Raw genomic sequence first — 24,512 nt, forward strand, 5'->3', positions numbered from 1 at the left:
TTTTATTATTTAATTTTGTTTTAGTTTTCCAAAGAATAGCTCTTGATTAGTTTATTGATCTTGTTTTTTGACTTTCTAATTCAATTATTCTGTCTTATATATTTATAATGGCTTTCCGTCCCTATGACAAATTGTTACATGAGAGTAAACAAACTAAATGTTGAAATTGTAAAGTAATTTTGAAAAGTAGCGTATATTTGAATAAGCACTCTGGCCAGGAAGTATAGTCTATATAATTTGTGCTTTGGGAGATTATTAAAGTTTTATTTTGTACAAACAACCCAAAGCTATTGAAAATCTGTATTAACCATTTATATTATTCACATACCAAGTTTTTCCTGATGTCCATTTCAGAAAACCTTTCCCAAAGAAATAAAAAAATTGGTGTAGAAATGTAGAAGGTTTATGCATGAAAAAGCTCGGGCTTGTCCTTAGCATTGCATAATAATGTAGTTATGGGCCAGCCCCCGTGGTTTAGCGGTTAAATGCTCTCGCTCCGCTGCTGGTTGCCTGGGTTCGGAACCCCGGGCGCGCACAGACGCACCGCTTCTCTGGCCATGCTGAGGCCTCGTCCCACATACAGCAACTAGAAGGATGTGCAACTATGTATGATATACAACTATCTACTGGGACTTTGGGGAGAAAAAGGGAAAAGAAAAAAGGAGGAGGATTGGCAATAGATGTTAGCTCAGAGCTGGTCTTCCTCAGCAAAAAAAAAACAGGAGGATTAGCATGGATGTTAGCTCAAGGCTGATCTTCCTCACACACACACACAAAAATAATAATGTAGTTATGATAGTGATAATAATAAAGACTAAACAGAATGATAAAACTACCGACAAAATGTTAGTTGTGTATGATTACAATTTTGCAGGTGAATTAAAAATGATGGGGTGGTAGCTACATGCATGTTTGCTTTTTAGTTTGTCATTAAAAATGTACATTTATATTTTAAGTACTGTTTGTATTTCATATTTCACAGTTCAACCCCCCAAAATGCCAGTAAGTATCAAGTGGCTAAAGGCAAGATTATGGGTGAATATTTCTAATTTCCAGGAGTTTTTATTTTATTTATTTATTTATTTTTTGTGAGGAAGATCAGCCCTGAGCTAACATCCGATGCCAATCCTCCTCCTTTTTGCTGAGGAAGATTGGCCCGTGGCTAACATCCGTGCCCATCTTCCTCTGCTTTATACGGACGCCGCCACAGCATGGCTTGATAAGCGGTGCGTTGGTGTGCGCGTGGGATCGGAACCCCAGGCCTCTGCAGTGTAGCGCGCGCACTTAACCGCTGCGCCGCGGGGCCGGCCCCTCTCGGTGTTGTTTTTAAAAAAGGCAGCTTAAACACCTGTTCTGGGAAACTGGCTTGGGGGAGTTCTCATTTTTAGCTTTTGCAACCTACGTCATGGTTGATTTCAAGCTACTAATAGTTTATCAACTGCCTCTCAAAATCCTTGGAATATTTAACCATTGGCTCAGGTACAAGCTGCCTTTAGTGCCCCTACGGCTTTATCTCTTTCAAAAGATGCTTTATTAGATAGACTTATGGGCCAGCCCCGTGGCTTAGGGGTTAAGTGCGCGTGCTCCACTGCTGGCGGCGGGGGTTCGGATCCCGGGCGCGCACTGACGCACCGCTTCTCCGGCCATGCTGAGGCCGCGTCCCACATACAGCAACTAGAAGGATGTGCAGCTATGACATACAACTATCTGCTGGGGCTTTGGGGGAAAAATAAATAAATAAATAGATAGACTTATAAGTAAAATTGGTGCCCGCAGTTCCCTGCTGCCATGCTGAGGCCTGCCTTTCCCGGCTGCTTGTGGCCTGTGACTGGCCAGAGAGTAATGTGAGGGCCCGTCTCTGGAGCTGATGCTAGCAGGGCCCGGGGTTGGTAAGGTCCCTGGCGCCCTTGCTAGGACCTTGAACCACAAGGGAGATCCAGGTTTGGGAGAGCCAGAGAAACCCTGGGACAGGCCCTCAGTGTTTCCACTTTACCCTGCAGCAAGCTCAAGGAGATGAGCAGGTGAACTCCACCCCAACTCTTGGAGCTGGCTATCCAGAGCCTGCTGAGAGATGAAGCCTCTGCCGTGCAGGCCCTGAATGAGCTCCCCGTCGACCTCTTCCCCCTTGTCCTCACAGTGGCCTTCAGAGGGAAGCAAAGAAAGGTCCTCAGAGCCTTAGTGCAGGCCTGGCCCTTCCCCCAGCTCTGCCTGGCCCCTCTCCTGGTGGACCCGGCATCTTGTCAGGACAGCCTCTGGGCTGTACTAGACGGCCTGGATGCCCGGCCTGCACGTGGTGTCCCGAGCAGGTAAGGGAGGGTTGGAGCCCTTGTGGGGGACATGGAGAAGTCAGAGAGAGAGAGAGAGAGAGAGAGAGAGAGAGAGAGAGAGAGATAGATAGAGATAGAGAGGAGGGAGCACTCCAGTGAAGGGAATGTGCACGGGAACAAAATGATGATCTAATGGCTGCTGATGGAGCAAATGGAATGTGTTGGGCCAGGTTTCCTAGAAGCAGAGACTGAGATGGGGAAGTACTCTTTGGGGAAGGGGGACAGTGTATAAGATAGGGCAGAGGGAGGAGCTAAGCAAGCATGTGGTTTCTGCTAAAGACTAACTTCAGCCTGATCCCACAGGGGGCTCTGGAGTGTGAACTGCACCACAGAGGTAGTTTTCACACTAGGAGAGGGGCCAGCCTTTGTACCCTACTCACCATGTCAATCAGCCATTAGTCAAGCTATACTACCTCACCCTGGGAAGCACGATGCATAGCCTCTCTGGCCAGGTGTCTCCTGTTTGGCTGAGGATAATTTTCCAAAGAAGGGGGCAACTCTGAGTCATTGGCAGACAACATTGGTGGGTGTACTGACTAGTGAAGGCACACTGGGCAGGACACCAACAGCATCTACTACAAGTAAACTTTGTGAAGTCCCCTAAGAAAGGCGTTGAGGACAGTGGCATAGCTGTGGTGTTTGAAGAGGAGTGTTTCAGCCACTCCTGTGGGTGCAGCACTTCAGAAAGTTCCAGAGGGAGGAAGGGATGGAGGAGAGCAAGTTGGGGAGAGAGAGCAGTTGTGGAAAGGCAGGGCTTGTAATGGGGATGGAAGGTCCAGTGTTGGCCTCAGCTGGTTGTTTCCTTATCTTTCCTCAGGAAGTCAAATCTAAAGGTGGTAGATTTCAGACCATACTTTGAGCTAATACAGTCTAATGACAGCTCCAAGGATGCAGCTAGGTCCTTGTCCTCATTTGCCACATGGATGGAACCAGAGGTGACCCTACCTGAGACCAAACCTAGGCAAAGGAGAAGCTGGAAGCAGCCTTGGAAGGCCTGGCAACCTGTGGATTTGTATATAAACCTCTCCTTGGGCACCTTCCACGGGAGGGAATTCTTTTCCGGCGTCTTGAGGAAGGTGAAGCAGAGCTACCGGCCCCTGCGTCTATTTTGTAGGAAGTTGCACGTCAAGGACATGCCGGTCCTCCGGATTGTGGAGATCCTGAACCTGCTGCAGCTGGAATTTATTCAAGAGCTGGAGCTGTCTGGTTGCTTTGGGTTGCTCTCAGGTGGGAGCAAATTTGCCAGCCAAGTGGAGCAAATGAAAAACCTGTGCAGTCTTACGTTGTCTCATCCCATCTTCGGGACCTCGTCTGCTGAGAGCCAGCTGCCCTCCGAGGCTTTCATTTCTTTCCTCTCCCACCTGAGCAAGCTGGGATGCCTCCGGATGCTCCACCTGTCCTCTGAAGACATTTCAGGCCACCTGCACCACCTTTTCCGCTGAGCACAGGGGACGTTTCTCCCCATTCCTTAATGATGGTCTCCAAGTCAGGACTGGGCAAAGGACTGAGTGAGGACACTGGATGCACATCCCAGCCAGTTGAGAGAGGCTTAGGCCATCCCTGATGAGTGGTAACTTTCAGAGAGGGCACGTTATATCTGGGCGAGAAATAGCTCACACATACAGCACTCAACATTTACTAGGCCCTGTACTCACAGCAATCCTATTCTATTATACCCATGTTATAGATGGGGAGACCAAGACCCAGGGAGGTTACATGGCTAGTAAGAGGCAGAGTGACGATGTGAACCCAGGAAGTCTGTTCTTTTTACCACTGGGCTATACCACCTCTGTGGGAACATCACCTTTATTCACTAATTCATTCAGCAGATAATTCTTGGGTACCCACTGTGTGCCCAGTACTGAGCAAGGCATGAGGTGACCAGAAAAGAAACAAGTCCCATGTACTTGGGGGCAGAGCTGTGCTTCTTTAGAAGATGGAGCAGTAATGGTAAAACATAGATAGTGGTCATGTTTGACCCCCCCTTATGAATATCTCCACGAAACTCTTGGAAATTTAGTTTCTTGGCTCTGGTGACTGAGGGAATGGAAGCTAGGTTTGCAGCAGCCCCTAAACTGCTACTCAATAGTTATGGCTACTATCTTACTATTTACTCTGTTCATTTTATGTGCTGAGCTCTTTGAAAACAAGTACCTCTACATCCCCAAAAGAGTTAAGGGTTCAGTTGTAAGATGTCCATCCTACAGACTTGAACACTGAGGCCTAAAAAGGTTGTCAGTGACCATTGTCACACATCAGGGTTTGCGCTGGTCCCACGACATAGTCACCTAATCTTGGAGCAGGTCTTTACACACGATGGAATTGGGGCCCAGTCTAGGTTATGGGCACCTTAGGTCTTTTGGGCCAGAATGTCTGAGAAGATTCTTGCCCCAGCCCTGCTCCCTGGGAGTAACTGTGTGCCGACATCTCTCCTCAGCTACCTGCCTGGTTCCCTGGAGACCTTGGAGCTACCCTCCTGTGTTCTTCTCAACACAGATCTGTGCTCTCTGTCGCGGAGCCCTCTGGCCTCACATCTGAAAAAGTTAGATTTGAGTAACAACGACCTTGCCCACATAGCTTCAGGGGTGTTAGGGGCTCTTCTCAGGGGGACCTCGGGCACCCTGCAGGAACTGCTCCTGAAGAACTGCAACATGAGGGACATCCACCTCCTGGCCATCCTGCCAGCCTTAAGTTGCTGCTTCCACCTCCACAGCCTCAGCCTCTGTGGCAACTGCATCTGGAAGTCCAGCCTCACGCACCTGATCCAGCTTGTGGCAGGGCTGTCAGAGCTGAAGCTCCTGGTCTGCCCCTTACCTGTTGAGTGCTATAAATATGTGCAGAGCACGGCGTTGTATTGTCTCCAACCACAGCAGTTTATCTGTGTAAAAACCATGGTACGGGAGAGGCTGCGGGCCTTGGGGCGGGAGAACTTGGAGTGGACCTTTACCCTACCCACTTTATGGTGCTGGGGCTGCCAATCAATCTAAGCCATCTACTAGTGCCTTTTTCAGGTCATCCTGCTTCCGCAACTCAGATCTCACAATCCCTTAGCTCACTTCTTCACTCAGTAGTTATTATTGACAGGGTGAGGGCCAAGCACTGTTCTAGCAGCTGCAGATAAAATGGCAAATAAGATCTATTTCTTCTCTCAGGGGACTTCCAGTCTACTTGGTCCCTCTGATTATAAGCCCCATTTCCCGTCTCTCTGTTTGCAGAAATCCACTACTTTTCTTGGCAGTATGAAATCGGACAAGGTATTTAGCCTCTTGAATTGTGAATTTATCCATATGTATGTAAAGTGGGGGTGAATGTCTCTTGTTGGGTGAGAAAACCAAGGGCGAGGAGCTGTGTATGGGGTAGAACATCAGGCACACGTGTATTATTGAGCAACAGATGTGTGCAGGGCTCTGTTCTCCATGCTGGAGGTTCAGTGATGAACAAGATACACATGGTCTCCCATGGGCATTTGAGTAGTCTAGAATAGCCGAATAATCAAATAAGCTAAGAAATAAACAAGGTGGTTTTAGGCAGCCACAAGTCTCTGTAAACCTTAAAACAGTGTTAGAGTGGGTGTGGGTGGGAGTTCAGGGTCCTTAGTAAGATGGTTGCGGAGGTCTCCCGAAGGAGTTCACATGAGTTGAGATCTGAATGATGAGAAGGCAACCATGGGACACTCTTGGTGACAGGCATCCAGGAAGAAGGAACAGCAAATGCAAAGATCCAGAGGAAGGATGTGGCTGGGGTGTTCAGGGAAAAGAAGAAAGGTCACTGTGGCTGAAGTGGTGAATGATGGAGCCTGGTACCTCATGTTGTCCAGCAGGACCATAGAGCCAGCTCTTGTAACAATCAACCAGTGTCCACTTCATGGACATTAAATTCTCAAAGGGATTTCCCACACACAGTTCAGTGGGTTCACAATCATGAAGCACTTGGCTGTCTAGAAAAATAGCTTCAGCTTTCCAACCTAGGACCAGAAATCTAAGCCCGTGAAGAGCACATCAGTAACAAGACAACTTGTTGCTTCCATCTTACATCCTTGGGCTCCAATTCTGGAGGCATCTATTGTCCCCATTAAATGCAGTTTAGCAGCCTGCCCTGGGATCCTGGAGCTCGTAAGTAGTTCTCTCTTTAAACCGCAACTATATTTCATTTGACTCTACCCTTTACAACTAAACCCCAGCACCTCTGGGTACAAAATAAATGCATGATTCAGGACATCTATATCAAGAAAAAGGTCTAGAGTTTGTTAATCACCTCTTGGCTTCTCCAACAGCTCAGAACATGGCCTTGTGCACATCACCTCACTTAATTCAGTCAAGAAATACTGATTGAGTTCCTCCTGAGCACTGGACCCTCTCCTAGAAGTGGGGCACACAGCACAGACAGGTCCTAATAGCATATGTTCTAGTTCCAGAGAGAGACAATCAACATTAAGCTTTCAGACACTGGTGAGTGCTCTTACGGAAAGACAAAGGCATAAAGGGATGGAGAGAGAGGGTAGAGGGGTGCAGGGGCAAACCCTGCTGTGATCTGGACAAGGGAAGAAGACAAAGCTTTGCATGTGTTCCAGTTACTGTTGCTGTATAACAAATTATATCAGAACCTTACATTACTTTTCTGTTACATAAATGCTATTTAAATAAAACGATAGGGCTGGCCCCGTGGCTTAGCAGTTAAGTGCGCGTGCTCCGCTGCTGGCGGCCCTGGTTCGGATCCCAGGCGCGCACCAACGCACCGCTTCTCTGGCCATGCTGAGGTCGCGTCCCACATACAGCAACCAGAAGGATGTGCAGCTATGACATACAACTATCTACTGGGGCTTTGGGGGAAAATAAATAAAATTATAAAATAAATAAATCAATAGAACTAGTTAACTGATAATTAGTGGTATTAGGACAAATTAAACATACTTTATGCAAGAAAAAATACAATATTTTCTTTTTATCCTCTGATACATCAACTTTTTTTTTTAACTCCTTAAACTCTACATTGGATATTCAAATTTTGCAGGCTATATTAATGTTTGTTCTTAAGACTTCTGTAAAGGAGAATGTGAATGCAACAGGACTAATTAGACAGATACTACCTGTGTTTAATAAAAAATAGTAATGACATGTTTCTATCTCATGATACAGTGGGGATATTTTTATTTATTTCCTTTGCCAATATTTTTCTGAACTGCCTGAAGCCTTTAAGACATCCTTCTTTTCTGTATATAGTGGTAAAAGTGAATATAAGCAAAATTCACTGACTTGGAGCTCTGCTCTTGACAAGCGCACATACTAATTCCTGGTGTTAGCCCAATGTGATGACATCAAGCTAAATATCTTCTCAACAAAAGCATTTGGGTGTGGTATACTTAGGATTTTACCTACTAGCAACAGGTTTTTAGACTTGTAGGAATTTGTTTCCAGCTCTCTAAAAATGCCCATCCACTTTGTACCTAATTGACTTAGTTTAGTAGAGCAGCTGTTGTGGGGTCCTTTGCATCTCTAAATGCATACAGTATCCCTGTCTAAAATGGCCATAATTTTTAAGTACTTTGATGTTTGACTGTCATAAGTTAACTTCTGTTTCTCAGGGAAAATGGTTTTAAAGCACAGGTAATTTGAACTTAATGAAATTGAAGTTGGATACCAAGTAAGTGATAGTTTTAGTCAAGAAATTGAGCAAGTTCCATTTAACCAGATCATTAAACAATGGAGAAATAGCATATTAATTTTGTTTTACTACAATCATTTTCTCCATTCTCATCTTCGGCGCTCAAATTAGAGAAGGACATGCTTGCTCTACACTTTGAAAATATGATTTTATGGTAAGACAACATTTTAACATCTTTTCTATGGCTAGCAACGATAGCCATATTGTAGGCACATGTCTAAGGAGGCCATCTCTGTCCATTTCTAGAAAGTTCAAAATCATTAGGGGCTTTTGTATGTTTTGAAGAAATCAAAAAGTGACCAAAAACTCATTATGAAAGCCTCACTATTATAGGTAAGCAAATCACACCCCCCTTTTCCAGTATTGTATACAAGATGTGCAGAACATTGATTGGGTAGAAATTTAATTTTCTTGGTAAGTTTAGGGACTGACTGGAATTTACCAAAGTTACGTTTGCATTGACTGCCAAATATGCAGATAAAGAAACAAAATCTACTTTGTATTTGAACAAGATATCAACAATCTTTTATTTATTTTTTTGTGGTTTCCTGAAAATCTTCATAGAAATCAAGATGATTTGAAACTCCATTTTTCAAACCAAAGTACCTGAGAACTAGGGGATTATCACTTGATAAACTGTAGGAGGCTGATCATGAGGGCTGGCAAGAGCTGACAGAACTGGCTTCACACTGTAAGGGGCCAACAGATCTCATCAAAATATCCCCTTTTGCCTGCCCACAGGATATTTTAGTTGCAAGCGCTGAGTCAGGAAAATTAACTATACTGTTTCACAGAGCAATCCAAGAAATGACGATAAGTGTGTTCTTTCCCATGTTTGCTATGTCCAAGCTAAATTCACCACTATTGTCATTGGTATCCTTGGGGGAGTTGAAAGACTTCTGATTAAGTTGGGAGTAATTGCCTGTCTCATCCCAGACTTGTGGGATTCAGTCTCCATATGTGCTCTCACATCCCCTTCTCCACCATACTCAATCCCGAATTCTTTTCTCCACATTGTTCAGTATTCTCTGTTTTGATTATTTACCACCCTAATCCATTTGTATGCGTCCTTCCACCTGTCATTAAAATGACAGTCATTTTGCCTTCTTTTTGGTCTGAGTCATGCTGGTGCTGGTACTGTAATGGTTCTCCTTTTCATTATCTAAACTCTTGGAAAATATTGTCACAATATTCACAAAGTCAAAAGTTAAACTAGCACCACTTAATACCAAGCACAAGAGTGAATCCACAGGCACAGTCAAAGATGGACTGTTAAGGTTCCTGATTACAACACACTTCAGTTACATTACTCTGACACGTTAACGGATGATTCGTTCTGGTGAACCACCAGTCATGGTTGTCAACATCAGCAGTCAGGGACAGTCATATGGAAGGCAGAAAATATATGCTGTACCCATTCAACACTAAAAACTTTTTTGGGGACTGTCACGTCAGTTTTGTACTTTACCCACCGCCTTTGGCACCCATTGTCAAAAACTGGGACTTTGCACCTCCTGTGGAGGGGTTTCCCAGGATGCAGGACCTTCAGTGCTAAAATTGGGTTAGTCCTGGAAAAATCAGGGCAGTTGGTCACCCTATAAATAGCCTTGAATACATGTCTTGTCCACCAATTGTCCTTCCCCCTGATCCCCACCCTGCCAGAGCTGTCCCCAACCCCAGCTCAGCCAGTCACATTCTTGTGCAACATTGTTTTGGCTATTCTAGGTCTTGTGCATTTCTTTATGAATTTTAGAAATTGTTTGTCAACATCTACAAAAAGTGTTGCTGGGATTTTCACTGAGATTGCATTGACTCTGTAGGTCAATTTGGCAAGAATGAACATCTTAATAATATCAAGTCTTCTGCTTTATGAACAAGCTACGTCTCCATTTATTTCTTTAATTTCTCTCCCTAGTGTTTTGTTATTTTTAGTCTATTTTTAAGGTGAGGTAAATAATTCAAAGAAGTGGGGTTTTAGTCTGACAAGCTTTAGAATGTACTATAGTTCTTTTTTTTTTTTTTTTTTTGTGAGGAAGATCAGCCCTGAGCTAACATCCATGCCAAGCCTCCTCTTTTTACTGAGGAAGACTGGCCCTGGGCTAACATCCGAGCCCATCTTCCTCCACTTTAATTAATTAATTAATTTTCCCCCCAAAGCCCCAGTAGATAGTTGTATGTCATAGCTGCACATCCCTCTAGTTGCTGTATGTGGGACATGGCCTCAGCATGGCCGGAGAAGCGGTGCGTCGGTGCGCGCCCGGGATCCGAACCCGGGCTGCCAGCAGCGGAGCGCGAGCACTTAACCAATAAGCCACGGGGCCGGCCCCCATCTTCCTCCACTTTATTTGGGACGCCGCCACAGCATGGCCTGACAAGCATTGTGTTGGTGTGCGCCTAGGATCCAACCCCGGCTGCCAGCAGCAGAGTGCCAGCACTTAACTGCTACGCCACAGGGTCGGCCCCTGTACTTTAGTTCGATGTCTTTATGCATATAATAGTGATATCAACATGATAATAGCAACAGTGAGCACATATCCTGATTCCCTGGGATAGTCAGATTTAACTCATGTCATCCCAAAATAATTGCTTAAGAGAACTTTCACTCTCAAAAGTATCCTAGTTTGGAAAGTAAATTCTTATGTGATACCTGTAATTATAGCAAAAATTTAGTGAGGTCTTTTTATCTGCTAAGCATTGTTCTAAGTGATTTATTATGATAATCCACATAACAAACCTTTGGAGATGGTGTGAAAGTAGAAAATAACAAGCCCTGCATTTTCTTTGTGTAGAAATTTTAATTCCTTTGTTTTTATCTTTTTTATTTTTTTATTTATTTTTTTGTGAGGAAGATTAGCCCCGAGCTACCTTATGCCGCCAATCCCCTTCTTTTTGCTGAGGAAGATTGGCCCTGGGCTAACATCCATGCCCATCTTCCTCTACTTTATATGGGATGCCGCCATAGCATGGCTTGACAAGTGGTGCCTAGGTACTCGCCCAGGATTCGAACCTGCGAACCCTGGGCCGCTGCAGCAGAGCGCATGAACTTAACCACTACGCCACAGGGCCAGCCCCCTCTTTTTTATTTTAACTTTCTTTATATCAGCCTAATAAATATTCCTTTGTTTCAGTGCAAGCAGATGACATTTTGGTCAGTTCCAGAATCATCTTCCTCCACTCTCTCCACCTTTATAAAGTTTCAGACACATTGGCTCTTTTTCTTTATTATTACCAAGCTTGTTTCCATCTCTTGCATAGTTCAGCTTCTGCAGATTAACAGCTTGAGTGAGAAGCCTTTTTTAAGATAAGTTTTATTTTTTATGGAGCTGTGAGAAGCATATGGTGACCTAAAGACAAGAACTAGCATTTCATAGCAGGACAATTCATAATAGTCAAGAACTGGAAACAACTGAAATGTTTATCAACAATGAAACGCACGAATAAATTGTAATATATTCACACAATGGAATACCATACAGCAATTAGAATGAACAGACTATTGTTACACATCATGGATGAATCACACAAGGATAATATGGAGCAAAAGAAGCCATACACAAAAAAATATAGAATTTTTTATGTAAAGCACCTAAACAGGCAAAACTAATCTATTATGTTACAGATCAGGTGAGTAGATACCATGGAAGGGAAGACTGGGAGTGAGAGAGGAGGAGGCTTCTGCGACGTTGGTAATATTCTATTTTTTGATGTGGAACTGGGTATACATGTATATTCACTTTGTGAAAACTCAACAAGCTGTACACTCATGATTTGTGCACTTCTCTGAATTAAAGTCATAACTTCAATAAAACATTTCCTTTAAAAAATTAAGGAACTATCAGTGTAAACTGTCGAGAGGTATCTTCTCTTCATATCCTGCTTTCCCTATTAAAATATCTGCACAGTGAGGCTCATGTAATAGATATTGAATGTCCACAGAGTGATGTGCCAGGCATTGTTCTAGATGCTGGAGATACGGTGATTGCAAAATAGTGATTTTTTTTTCAAACTCTATCATTCCTTCAACAATTATTGACATTCTATTATAAAGAAAAGATTTCCCTTTCCCCTTATATCTATCTACTTATTTACTTTTATTAGTATGAACTCATTCATTGTCATTGTCATTATTCATTTTGTTGCTAAAACTACCTAATTGGACCAGTGGGAGGCTCTTTAAGCCAGCTCCTGTGTTCTTTTGACATGTCCCCATCATTCTTTGAGAGCTTCCTTTTTTTCTGGTACAATTAGTCTAAACTAATCTTGCACCTTCCCTGTCACAGTTTTGGAATCAGCCATTTCTCAAAGGAGTCCTGGTTTCCATTAGTGGAGGGAATGATATTAGACCCTAAGATCTGGGTGCTGAGTGCTCAGTTGTACTGGGATGTCATTTTTTCCAACACTTTTTTTTTTCTTTTTTGTGAGGAAGATCAGCCCTGAGCTAACATCCATGCCAATCTTCCTCTTTTTGCTGAGGAAGACTGGCCCTGGGCTAATATCTGTGCCTATCTTTCTCCATTTTATATGGGACGCCACCACAGCATGGCCTGACAAGCGGTGCCTCGGTGCGCGCCCAGGATCTGAACCCGGGCCACCGACAGCAGATCGCGCACACTTAACCACTATGCCACAGGGCCAGCCCCTCCAAGACTTCTTGATGAACACAGGGAATATACTTAAAAAAAAAACCCCAAACTATGAATTCATACTGATATCTCTAATTTCAATCCAAGGCTATAGGGCTCCTCTCCTCCCATACCATATTTGATTCTCTTCTCTAACAATGTAAACCCTTGTTCCTGACAACATCAATATATTTGTTCATTTATTCAATCATACAATACACACAAAATAGTTTTGTAATTGCTACACCCACACTACTAACAACAATAAACCTGCCAGGTAAAATTTAAATTTAAACTAGATTTAAAATCTAGTTTTTTTACAGTTCTTTTTTTGTCTCCAGAATGTGTCTCACTCAAAGTGAAAAATCAAAATAGTGTGTTCAAAAGTCACCTAATCATGGGGAAAAAATTGCAAATTATATACTTGATAAAGGTGTAATGTCCAGAATATATAAAGAACACTTCACAACAACAAAAAAGACAGACAACCCAATTAAAAACTGAGCAAAGGACTTGAGTAAACATTTTTCCAAAGAATATATATAAATGGCCAATAAACACATGAAAAGATGCTCAACTCATTAGTCATTAGGGCAATGTAAATCAAACCCATAATGAGATACCACTTCACACCCACTAGAATGGCTACAAAGAAAAGAAAAAGGAAAATTACAAGCGTTGGCAGAGATGTGGAGAAATCGGAACACTTGTGCATTGCTGGTGGGAATATAAAATGGTATAGGTGCTGTGCAGTACAGTTTATTCATCTTTCAATAAGTTAATCACTGAATTACCATATGATCCAGCAATTTCACTTCTAGATTTATATCCAGAAGAATTGAAAACAGGTGTTCAAAAATGAACCTGTAGGGTCGGCCGCATGGCTTAGCGGTTAAGTGTGTGCGCTCTGCTGCTGGCAACCCGGGTTCAGATCCCGGGCGCGCACGGACGCACCGCTTCTCCGGCCATGCTGAGGCTGCGTCCCACATACAGCAACTAGAAGGATGTGCAGCTATGACATGCAACTATCTACTGGGGCTTTGGGGGAAAAATAAATAAATAAAATTATTAAAAAAAAAAAATGAACCTGTACAAGAATGTTCATAGCAGCACTATTCACAATAGCCAAAAGGTGTAAACAACCCAAATGTCCACCTAAATAGATAAATAAAATGTGCTATAACCATACAATGGAATAGTATTTGGCAGTAAAAGGCAATGAAAGTACTGATACATGATACAATATGGACTAACCTGGACAACATCCAGGTAAGTGAAAGAAACCACCTACTGTATGATTTCATTTATATGAAAATTCCAGAACAGGCAAATCCATAGAGACAGAAAGCAGATTAGCGGGTGCCAGGAGCTAGGGGGGGAGGGGACAGAGGGAATGGGCAGTGACTGCGTAAGGGGTATATGGTTTCCTTTTGGGTGATGAAAATTTTCTGGAACTAATTAGCGGTGATGATTGTACACCATTGTGATTACATTAAACGCCACTGAACTGAATACTTTAAAATGGTGAAGTTTATGTTTATGTGTATTTTACTACCATTAAAAAAAGTCAATCACCAACCCTTTGTATCTCTCATCATTGACTTCTGAGATTCGTCACGACAATCCCCTGAGTCCTCCCATCCTATCTCCCCTATCACTCTCCCAGTCTCCAAATTCTACCACTGGGACACCCATATCAATCCCAAGCCTTTCGTGGACTCCTGAATAAATGAAAACCAAATATCCGTGGCGGCACTCCTTAGATCCCTTTATCACTATGTCCCAGAGACCGACTCCCTTCCTTCCAGTTCCTAAACCTCAGGTTCCTGCCACCCAAGTCCTGTTTTCAGTCACTCAGACCCAATCCATCCAATCCCTGAGCCCCAACCCTCCCAAGCCCACGCGTTGCCTGGTTTCTTGGAACCGACAGCCGCCGTCTGCTGCGCGGGCCTGAGCTGCAGCCTCCGGAGCCCCTGCGCGCCCGGCCGCAGCTCTAAGGCTGTGTGGCTCTGGCCGCCGGGCGGCCCCCCACACACAGGACGCCGGCTAGGTGGGTCTGTGACGGTGAAGCTGGAAGCTGCGCCGTTGAGCTCTTTCTCCCCGGAGGCGGCCATTTTCAAAGATGTTTCCTACAGTTCCCCAAACAATTTTTTTCTGGCCCAGAGTTTTTGGCTGTTCTAGGTGTGACAGACGATTGACACCGACCTACTCGCATCCTTTATGCGGGGACCCCAGCCCTGGCGCTGCCGCTTCTGCAACAACTCAGCTGCCAGCATCTCCTCCTCCTCAACGTGGCGTTGCTCATAAGCAAGATGGCGGCGCCCTGCAACCGGCCTTTATTAATGGACGGGAGGGCATAGTGGCTCCACCATACGGAGGAGGTGCCAGGCAGCCTAGATTCTGCTTCTGGGTAGGGGAGACCAGAGAGGCTGTGGCAAGGGGGGTACTTTCCAATAAGCAAGAAGCACTGGGGCTCTGGTTTGCTGGGGGGAAAGAGGTCCCGAGTGAATAAAGATTTGGAAAGCGCCAAATAAGGGCCAAGAAGCTGCAGTTAAGGGGAGTGCGTCTCCAATGGCGCTTCCTTCCTGACCCCTAGACTGTATGTGAGATAATGTTTATTGTTGTTTTAGGCCAGTAAGTTTTGGGGTAATTTGTTATTCAGCAATAGATAATACACCTTCCTTGCTGGTCTCCAACATTCCAGGCACACTCCCTATCTTAGGATCTTTGCATTTGCTGTTTCCTCTGCCTGGACTACTTTTTTGTGGACAGGTGCATTATTAGATCCCTCACTTCCTTCAGATCTTTAGGCAGAGGTCACCTTTGAGGCCTTTCCTGGCTACTGTATGTAAAATTTCATTCCCCTCCTATTTTATATAACCTTTCCTGTTTATTTCTTGCTCATTTCCACTGTTCCCCTTTCTGTTTGCTATGGTATCCCCAATGCCTAAGTCTGTGCCTGGTTCACAGCAAGCGCTCAGTATGTACTTGTGGATAAATGAATGTATTACTCCTGTTTAGTGGAGAACTCCCAGGAAGCACATCCAGAATCTGTACACAGATTTGCGGCTTACTCAGATCTCTGTTCCAACACCAGTGCCATCTTTACTCCTTCCTGCTTTCCAATCGGTTTCCCTGGTGAGGGAGCAGGCTCTAAGATGGCCCCCAGTGACCTCTGCCTCCTGGTAGTCTGGGAAGGGGGATTCATTTTGTGTAATTCCCTCTCCTTGGGCATGGCTGGGACCTGTGTGACTTGCTTCTAGCTAAGAGAATACAGCAAAGGTGACAGGATGTCACTTCCATGATAATGTTACATAAGAGTGTAACTTCTGTATTGGTAGCAGACTCTTTCCCTTATTTGAAGCAAGGTGCTACATGTGAGCTGGACTTTGGAAAGGCCCATGTGGCAAGGAACTGAGGGTAGCCTCTGGTCTATAGCCAGCAAGAAACAGAGGCCCTCAGTCCAACAGCTCATAATGAACTGAATTGTCAACAACCATGTGATCTTGGAAGCAGATCCTTCTCTAGTTGAGAATCGGGTGAGACTACTGTTCTGGCCAACACCTTGACTTGCAGCGTTGTGAGACCCTGAACCAGAGGACCCAACTAAGCCATGTCTGGACTCCTGACTCACAGAAACTGTAAGATAACAAATGTGTTACTAGGTTTGTGATAATTTGTTAGGTAGCACTAGATAACAACACACCTAGGTTACTACAGCTAAAGACAAATGTTCATAAATGTCATAATTCAGTGTTTCTCATTACGGTTTTTTTTTTTCTTTTTTTTTTTGTGTGAGGAAGATCAGGCCTGAGCTAACATCTGCCAATCCTCCTCTTTTTGCTGAGGAAGACTGGCCCTGGTCTAACATCTGTGCCCATCTTCCTCCACTTTATACAGGATGCCGCCACAGCATGGCTTGACAAGCGGTACATCGGTGCGCACCCGGGATCTGAACCCGGGGTGCCAGCAGCAGAGTGCGCGCCCTTAACCACTATGCCACCGGACTGGCCCGTCTGTTCTCCTGTGAGGAGGATGCTTTGTTTCAGGGCTAAGGATTAGGGGTGTGATCCACATCAAAGGTCCACCCTTGTCTGACCATCAGAACTACTGGGGATGCTTGAACCCTCTACCAGAGCTAATCAAACAGAATCTCTGGGTTTAGGGCCTGCTAGTATGTATTTTTTTAAAAAACTCTCTGCACAGTATCTTGGCCAAGATATTTATTGACTACAAAGGAATAGTAGCTTTAGAGTGGAGAAATCTGACAGTGAACAACTTAACTAAGCGATCAAGGTTGACATGACCAGTAAGACATATCAGCATCATGTACCCTCTGATATAATGCACTGAGGATACATCACTTCTGTAGTATTAATGCATAACCTCAATATAATCAGAGAAAACACTGTATCAAACCCAAATTGAGAGATATTCTGCAAAATAGCTGGCCAGTATGCTTCAAAAGTATCTAAGTCATGAAAGACAAGAAAAGACTGAAGAACTGTCACAGATTGGAGGAGACTAAAGAGAAAGAACAAGTAAATGCAATGTGGGATCTGGACTGGATCTTGGACTAGACAAAGGACATCAGTGGGAAGGACTATGGTTTAATTACTAGAATTGTGTCAATGATAATTTCCTGGTTTTGATAACTGTACTGTAGTTATATAAAATGTTAACATTAGGGGAAGCTGGGTGAAGACTATATGGAACTATGTTTTGCAACTTTATAAATCAAAAATTATTTCAACATTAAAAACAAAAAGCCCCTCTCTGCTTGGAGGGTTTCTCAAAGTATTTCCTTTTGCTCTTTAGATGTACACATTTTTTTTTCACTCTGGTGATATCCCAAGGACAGAGCTGGAGGAAAGGGAGGACCAGGCCAGGGTGCCATCTTGTCAGAAAACAGAAACATTTGCAAGGCTTCATGCATTTTGAAATGTTTTTCCTCCTTTGTTTTTCAAATTACAAAAGTAATGTATGTTGTAGCAAGTAAAACAATACAAAGATATATAAATTAAACAAATACTTTTATTTCCCTTCCCCACCAAGGTAACCCATGTTAATCGACACCTTGTTGTACATCCTTTCACACCTTTCTCTTTGTTCATATAAACGTACACATGCATATATACACATATAGGGATTTTAAATTAAAAAAAAAAATAGATTCATATACGTTATTCTGCAATTTGTTCTTTTCACTTGACAATATACCACAAACATCTCCACAAATTAGTCAAGTTCTAGCTTCCCCCTCAAATTTTACTTAATCACACATTTGGGATATCATACTTGGTTTAGTCATTTACATATTTTTTCTTTTTGGCTTTCATTTTCCCTTTCCGACTCCCCCATAACCCACCTGCATCACCCACCTCCCCCCAACCCAGTGCATACTCTTCTATACTTTTCTCCATGCATATAAAATCGTACACAAACGTATATGGATACATGTTATCACTCATATAAACACTTAGAGGCATCTTGTTACTGATTTACAAAATCAGGGACATATTTTACACACTTCTCTACCTTGCTTTTTTCACTCAAGAAAACACTGTGGAATTCCATTCAAGTCCACTAGCATAGTTGAATTTGTCCACCTTAATGGCTATATAAACATTCTACGGAATGGACATACTATAGTTCCTTCCCTCTTCCAATTTCCCTACTGATGGGCATTTATTTTGATTCTAGTGTCTTTTGCCACTAGGAGCAATTTTACAATAAATGTCCATGTTCATCTGTCCTTCGTGTTTTACTTCTAAGAGAAGATTCCCCAAAGTGGCGTGAGTATTTTAAGTTATAACAGATGTTGCCAGATTGCTTTTCAAAAGAGCTGTAATGATTTGTTTTCACCAACAGTGTATAAGAACATCCTCTGTTCTGACAGCAAAAAGCATTCCTGCTCTTTTTTGTCAGCTTGATTGCATACTGTTATCTCGTTATAAGTTTAATCTGCATTCCCCAACAACTACTGAGGCTAAACACTTTGATAAGCCCACCAGCCACATGGATTTGCTCTTCTCACAACTGTCTATTCACACTCTTCGCCACGTTTTGCTCTTGGGTTATCTTTTTCCTGTCAATGTGAAGAGCACTTTTTCTCTGATTGGGTCTGCAAATATTTTCCCCCAAATTATTGTTTATTTATCAGATGGCATCTTTTGCTATGTGAAGATTGTACTTTTTATGTAGTCAAATATTTATTTTTTAATAGCGTTTGAATGTCCTGTGTTGGTAAAGTTAATCTCCCCAACTCTAGATTGTATGTGTAGTCTCTTTTCATTTTGTTTTAAGAATTTTATTGTTAGTTAAACAATTTAAATCTCAGATCCACCTGGGATTTTTTTTTTCATGTGCTTTGTGCTGTTAGTCCCACTTTACTTTCTTCCTGATTAAAAGCCAACTGTGGGGCCGGCCCTGTGGCATAGTGGTTATGTGCGCGCGCTCCGCTGCTGGCGGCCTGGGTTCAGATCCCTGGTGCGCACCGAGGCACCGCTTGTCAGGCCATGCTGTGGCGGCACCCCACATAAAGTGGAGGAAGATGGGCACAGATGTTAGCCCAGGGCCAGTCTTCCTCAGCAAAAAAGAGGAGGATTAGCATGGATGTTAGCTCAGGGCTGATCTTCCTCACACACAAAAAAAGCCAACTGTGCCAGATTTCTTTTTAAATAAACTATTCTTTTCCCCTATGGTTTGAAATTCCACTTTTTCCATACATGAAAAAGCTCATATACACTGAGGTCTAGTTCAGGATTTTTTATTCTGTTCCATTGATTTATTTATCTGTTCCTTTGCCAATATTATATTAATTTAATTAAAATGACTTCATGGTATATTCTGACATCTGGTATGAAATTTCCTTTTTATACTTTTCTTGGCTAGATTCTCAGGCATTTATTTTTCCATATGGAATTTAAGATCACTTCACATAAAAAAAAAATCACTGACATTTAGTGAATTCCAAGAGAAGTGCATATAAACTATTAGATGTTTACAGAGAAAAGCTCTTGATTTCTGTACCCTGCCTCCTTAGAAAATTATCAAAATTATTAGAGTCTCTTCATATATTAGTATATAATCATATCGTCAGAAAAAAGGGTCAGTTTTACCTTTTCTTTTCGATTATTTATAGCAATTAATTTTCTTTTTTATTGTCTTCCCTGGAACCTTTAAGACAATATTTAGTAAAAATAATACTATTAAATTCTTGATTTTTAAAAAATGGCTTCAGCATAATATCTGCTATTGGGTTTTGGTAAAGAAACTCTAAGTGGTTACCATCTATTACAATTTAATTTATATTTTATTACATTAGAAATGTTTGCAAATTCTATTAAATGCCTTGTCAGCATCTATTGATAGCATCTTCTCTTTCAAGCTGTTAATTTTATTGATATATTTCCTATCATTGGCTCTGCATTCTTGGAATAACTCTTACTTGGTCATCACAATATATCATTCTTTAGGTATACTGCTGAACTTTGCTATTATTTTACTTATAATTTTTGTTTCTCTAGACTCAAGAGTAAGATTGATCTGGAGTTTTCTTTTTTCCAACTACTTTTATTTGGTTTGGTGTTAAATTTATTCTGATTTCACAAAGTAAATTGGGGAACATAGTCTATGGGCTGAAATATTTAACAGTGGTATTACTCCTTCTTTAAAAGTTTGATAGAACTAATCATGAAATCATCAGAGCCTGGAGCATTTTCAATCATAGATCTTTAATCACTTTTCCAAATTCTTCAATGGTAATTGGTCTATCACGTTTTCTACTTCTTACTGCAATTTTCATAACATATTTTGCTAGTAAAGCTTCTATTTCCTGTTTTAAAAATATGTTGATCTAGAGTTGCATGAACTATCTTTTATTATTCTTTTAATCACATCTTTATCTGTGATCATGTTTCCTTTTTCATTCTGGAGTAGGGATTCTCACAGGGAGGCAGATCTTGAACAATGTGGCCATTTGTTTTCTTATATGGATGACATGGCAGGTCAAGGAAATGGACTTTTTTCAAAGATTGGAATGATGAAAAAACTTGGGATTTAGTGTCCAGGACATTTACAGGGAAATTTATAGGGAAGAAAAGTGGATGTTGCTGAATGAATTTGCAAAAAAAAAAAAATAATAAATTCTCCTTTATGGGTCTCTGCATGAAATAATTCTGAATTATAAGACTGATATAAAGAGTGTCTCTCCTACTAATTTGCTGCAAGGCATTTTAAACAAGACTAAGAAAATGGGAATAGTGCACACTATGCCAGGGCCACACTACTTTCTGTCAAATAATGAATGTGCTGAGTAATCAAGTTTATAGTATTATGTTCCCCCAATATCGAGTTGTGAAACTATTCCTTAGCTTTGCCTTTTCAACATTAATAAAGGCAAAAATAAATAATTTATTATTTATTTAATGAATAATACTTATTAAATAATATTTAATTATTTAAATATTATTTTATGTAATAATATATTATTTATTTATACATTATCTTACATATTAAAATAAAGGCAAAATAAATGCCTTTTTAACATTAAAAACATTTAATAAAGTTTTTGGCTAACTTAACAAAAGACCATTAAAAAACATTGCTTTATTATAGATGTTAGCTCAGGGCTGGTCTTCCTCAGCAAAAAGAGGAGGATTGGCATGGATGTTAGGTCAGGGCTGATCTTCCTCACAAAAAACAAACAAACAAACAAACAAACAAAACACATTGCTTTATTATTCAGAAAAGGGCCCAATAAGAAATGTCATAGCCATTTACATGTATTACAAAAACGTGGAGAAAATGTAGCTGGTATGTTAAAGCTTTTTTTTTAAATAGTTGGCCATGTTATTATTTTTATTGTTTTTTTGTATTGTTAAGACACCAAAAGACAATGGTGATATTTAGAGTGGAAGTTTGGTGAATGGCATTCTACATATTATGTGATATATATGCTTGATATTCACAATTTATATTAAATTCACATTTATAATTCCAAAATATAAACAGAACTACTTATGTGGTTCACTGTGGAACGTACCATAACATACCTCTAAGTCTCTTTACGTTCTTCACCTTCTAATTCTCTCTTTTGTATTCTGTTGTCATTCCATTTAATACGTTTTTAAACTTTCATAAGCCAGAGTGACCATGTTTATGTTTTATAAAGTATTTTCTATAGTCTTTGGTATAAAATTTTCTATCACAATTGGAGCATGACTTCCCTTATGGTAAACCACTTGGTCCAAGTTCATTAAATCAATGAGATTTCTCCTAAGGATGAAGTCCTCCACATATAATCAAATAGGGTATCTTTTTTTTTTTTAAATAATTCTTTTTTTTTTAAAGATTTTATTTATTTTATTTTTTCCCCCCCAAAGCCCCAGTATGATAGTTGTATGTCATAGCTGCACATCCTTCTAGTTGATGTATGTGGGACACAGCCTCAGCATGGCCAGAGAAGCAGTGCGTTGGTGTGCGCCCGGGATCTGAACCCAGGCCGCAAGCAGCGGAGCACGCGCACTTAACCGCTAAGCCACAGGGCCGGCCACAAATAGGGTATCTTGCTCAAGGCTTTCCCACAATTATTAGGTTTTCATTCCTATAGGCATTCTTCCGAGCATGAATTTTCTGATGTCTACTAAGGTTTGGCTTCTGATAGAAAGCTTTGCCACATTCATTGCATCCGTACGGTTTTTCTCCTGTATGAGTTCTCCAATGTTTATTGAGGCATGACTTTTGGCTGAAGGATTTTCCACATTCTCTGCAACGATAGGGTCTTTCTCCTGTGTGTATTTTTAGATGTACATTGAGGTATGACTTCTCACCAAATGACTTCCCACATTCACTGCACACAAAGGGTCTCTCTCCTGTATGTGTTCGCTGATGCTCTCTGCGATGTGACTTCTGGGTGAAGGCTTTCCCACAAAAAAAACATTCAAAGGGTCTTATCCCAGTGTGAATTCTCTGGTGTTTAATGAGGGTCGACTTATGTGAAAAGGCTTTCCCACAGTCAGGGCATCCATATGGCTTCTCCCCAGTGTGACTTCTCTGATGCCTAATGAATTCAGACCTGTAGCAGAAGGCTTTCCCACACTCGCTACAGATGTGGGGTTTCTCTGTAGGTGGAACCCTCTTACGTTTGTACTCAAGAGAATTGGTTACTGTTGGTTTATACTGTGCTGGGTTATGGTTGAAAGCTTTCTCACAGTGACTGCATTCCCAGAGTCTTTCTCCATTAGGTCTTCGATCACGGTTTGTATGCTGTAACAATTTCCCATATCTATAGCACTCTTCTTGCTTTTTTGAATAGTTTCTCTTAAAATCAATCAAGTCTAGGTTATGGTTCACACTCTTTCCACAAGGGTCCCAGTTATTGGAGTTTTGAATTGAAGGAAGATCAGTGCTCTGGAGTGATATTTTCCCAAACTTATTACAGTCATGGCTTCTTTCCTTGGGCAGTTTTTTCTTGCTGATGAATGTACCTTGCCTCAAAAGCATGTCCTGCCGTCTTTTCCTCTGGACATTAACTTGCCAGATGTTTTCTGGAGAAAGTACAGCAAATCTTTCCATATGAATCTTTCTATTATTATGGCCTGGAATAAAACTACTGGAGAAATGCCCTAAGAATTTAAAGGGTGCACAGTATATAAATAGAGATCATGAACCATCTAAAGGCACCAATGCAGGGAAGGGTGTTGTATGAGTAGAGAAGATGCAGAACACTGGCACAAGTGGAATGGATCATGTCATAGACTATAGAGAGAAATAATTTTGAGGAAGATGGGATGATATTATAGAGAAATGGTTGGCAAACATGTTCTTCAAGGCCCAGAGTAAATATTTTAGGCTTTGTGGGCCATATGGTCTTGGTCATAATTACTCAACTCACCCATTGTATCGCGGGAACACAGACAGTATGTAAGCATAAGGGTGCGGCTGTGTTCCAATGAAACTTTATTCACAAAACCAGGTGGCCAACCTATAGGCCGTAGTTTGCCAATCCCTATTACAGAGGAAAGGGGTTTAAATGTTATACAGCATACTGCTACTCAATGCGTGGTTCTCAATGGGCAACTTCAGCCTCATCTGGGAACTGATATGCTGACAGATGTGCAGAATCCTGGGTCCTACCCCAGACCTATTTAATCAGAATCTGCATTTTAACAAGTTGCCCAAAATATTAAGAGTCTGACAAACACTAATACAGCAGTCATCAGAGAGCTTATCATATTGAGCTAGTTACAATAGAAATGGCAAGGGCTCTAAGATGAACTAGATAAAAGAAGAAATCAACAAAGCTAACCAGAACTTAAAGCAGGAGCTCTTAACTTGGTGGTCAGAAATCAGGGGAGTTGTGAATTTGGATAGGAAAGCAAATCACATCTTTATTTTCACTAAGCTCTAACTACAACTGCACACTTCCTTCAATGATAAATGTGAGCAACAAAAAACACAGTGGTATTAGTTCCTGTAACTTGTACTAGTTTGTGAATATAGTATTTTCGTGTCACACAGTTGTTGAAGATTTCTCAAAATATGTTTACAATCATCTCTGAGAGCATGACAGTTATTAGACCTGATGCTAGATATTTAATGTATAAATAAGGAAGTACATCTACTATTATCACACATTTTGAAAACATTTTGATATTGCATTTTCTAACTTTATTTTAAATTACTGTATTTTAGTAGTTTGTTTCTGTTGTAATCGTACGGATTTTATTTATTTATTTATTTAATTTTTTTTATTGTGAAATTTTTGTTGTACATTATTGTTTATCAGTCACCATATAAGTGCATCTCTCCACCCCTTGTGTGGATTTTATTTTTTATATGTAAAAAAGGGTCTATTAGGCTTCACCAGAATGCCTAAGAGTTCCATGGTGCAAAAACG

At 41.5% G+C, this 24,512-nt stretch overlaps 1 protein-coding gene and 1 pseudogene across 6 annotated transcripts in view; one reads left to right on the forward strand and one right to left on the reverse strand.

The window, feature by feature from the left end:
- The first annotated feature begins 2,013 nt into the window (after positions 1–2,013).
- LOC131396766 (melanoma antigen preferentially expressed in tumors-like) lies at positions 2,014–9,095 on the forward strand (annotated as a pseudogene).
- An 8,529-nt stretch (positions 9,096–17,624) lies between these two features.
- The window catches only part of ZNF793 (zinc finger protein 793), a 34,955-nt gene continuing 28,067 nt past the window's right edge, over positions 17,625–24,512 (reverse strand). For all 6 annotated transcript variants that reach the window (XM_058529143.1, XM_058529145.1, XM_058529141.1 and 3 more), the window contains one exon: positions 17,625–23,160. In XM_058529143.1, coding sequence (XP_058385126.1) covers positions 22,184–23,160 — 977 coding nt within the window. In that variant the 3' untranslated portion in view covers positions 17,625–22,183. The remainder of the gene's footprint in view (positions 23,161–24,512) is intronic.

This window comes from Diceros bicornis, chromosome 34 (genome assembly GCF_020826845.1).
Source record: "Diceros bicornis minor isolate mBicDic1 chromosome 34, mDicBic1.mat.cur, whole genome shotgun sequence".
In the NCBI taxonomy this organism is placed as follows: Eukaryota; Metazoa; Chordata; class Mammalia; order Perissodactyla; family Rhinocerotidae; genus Diceros; species Diceros bicornis.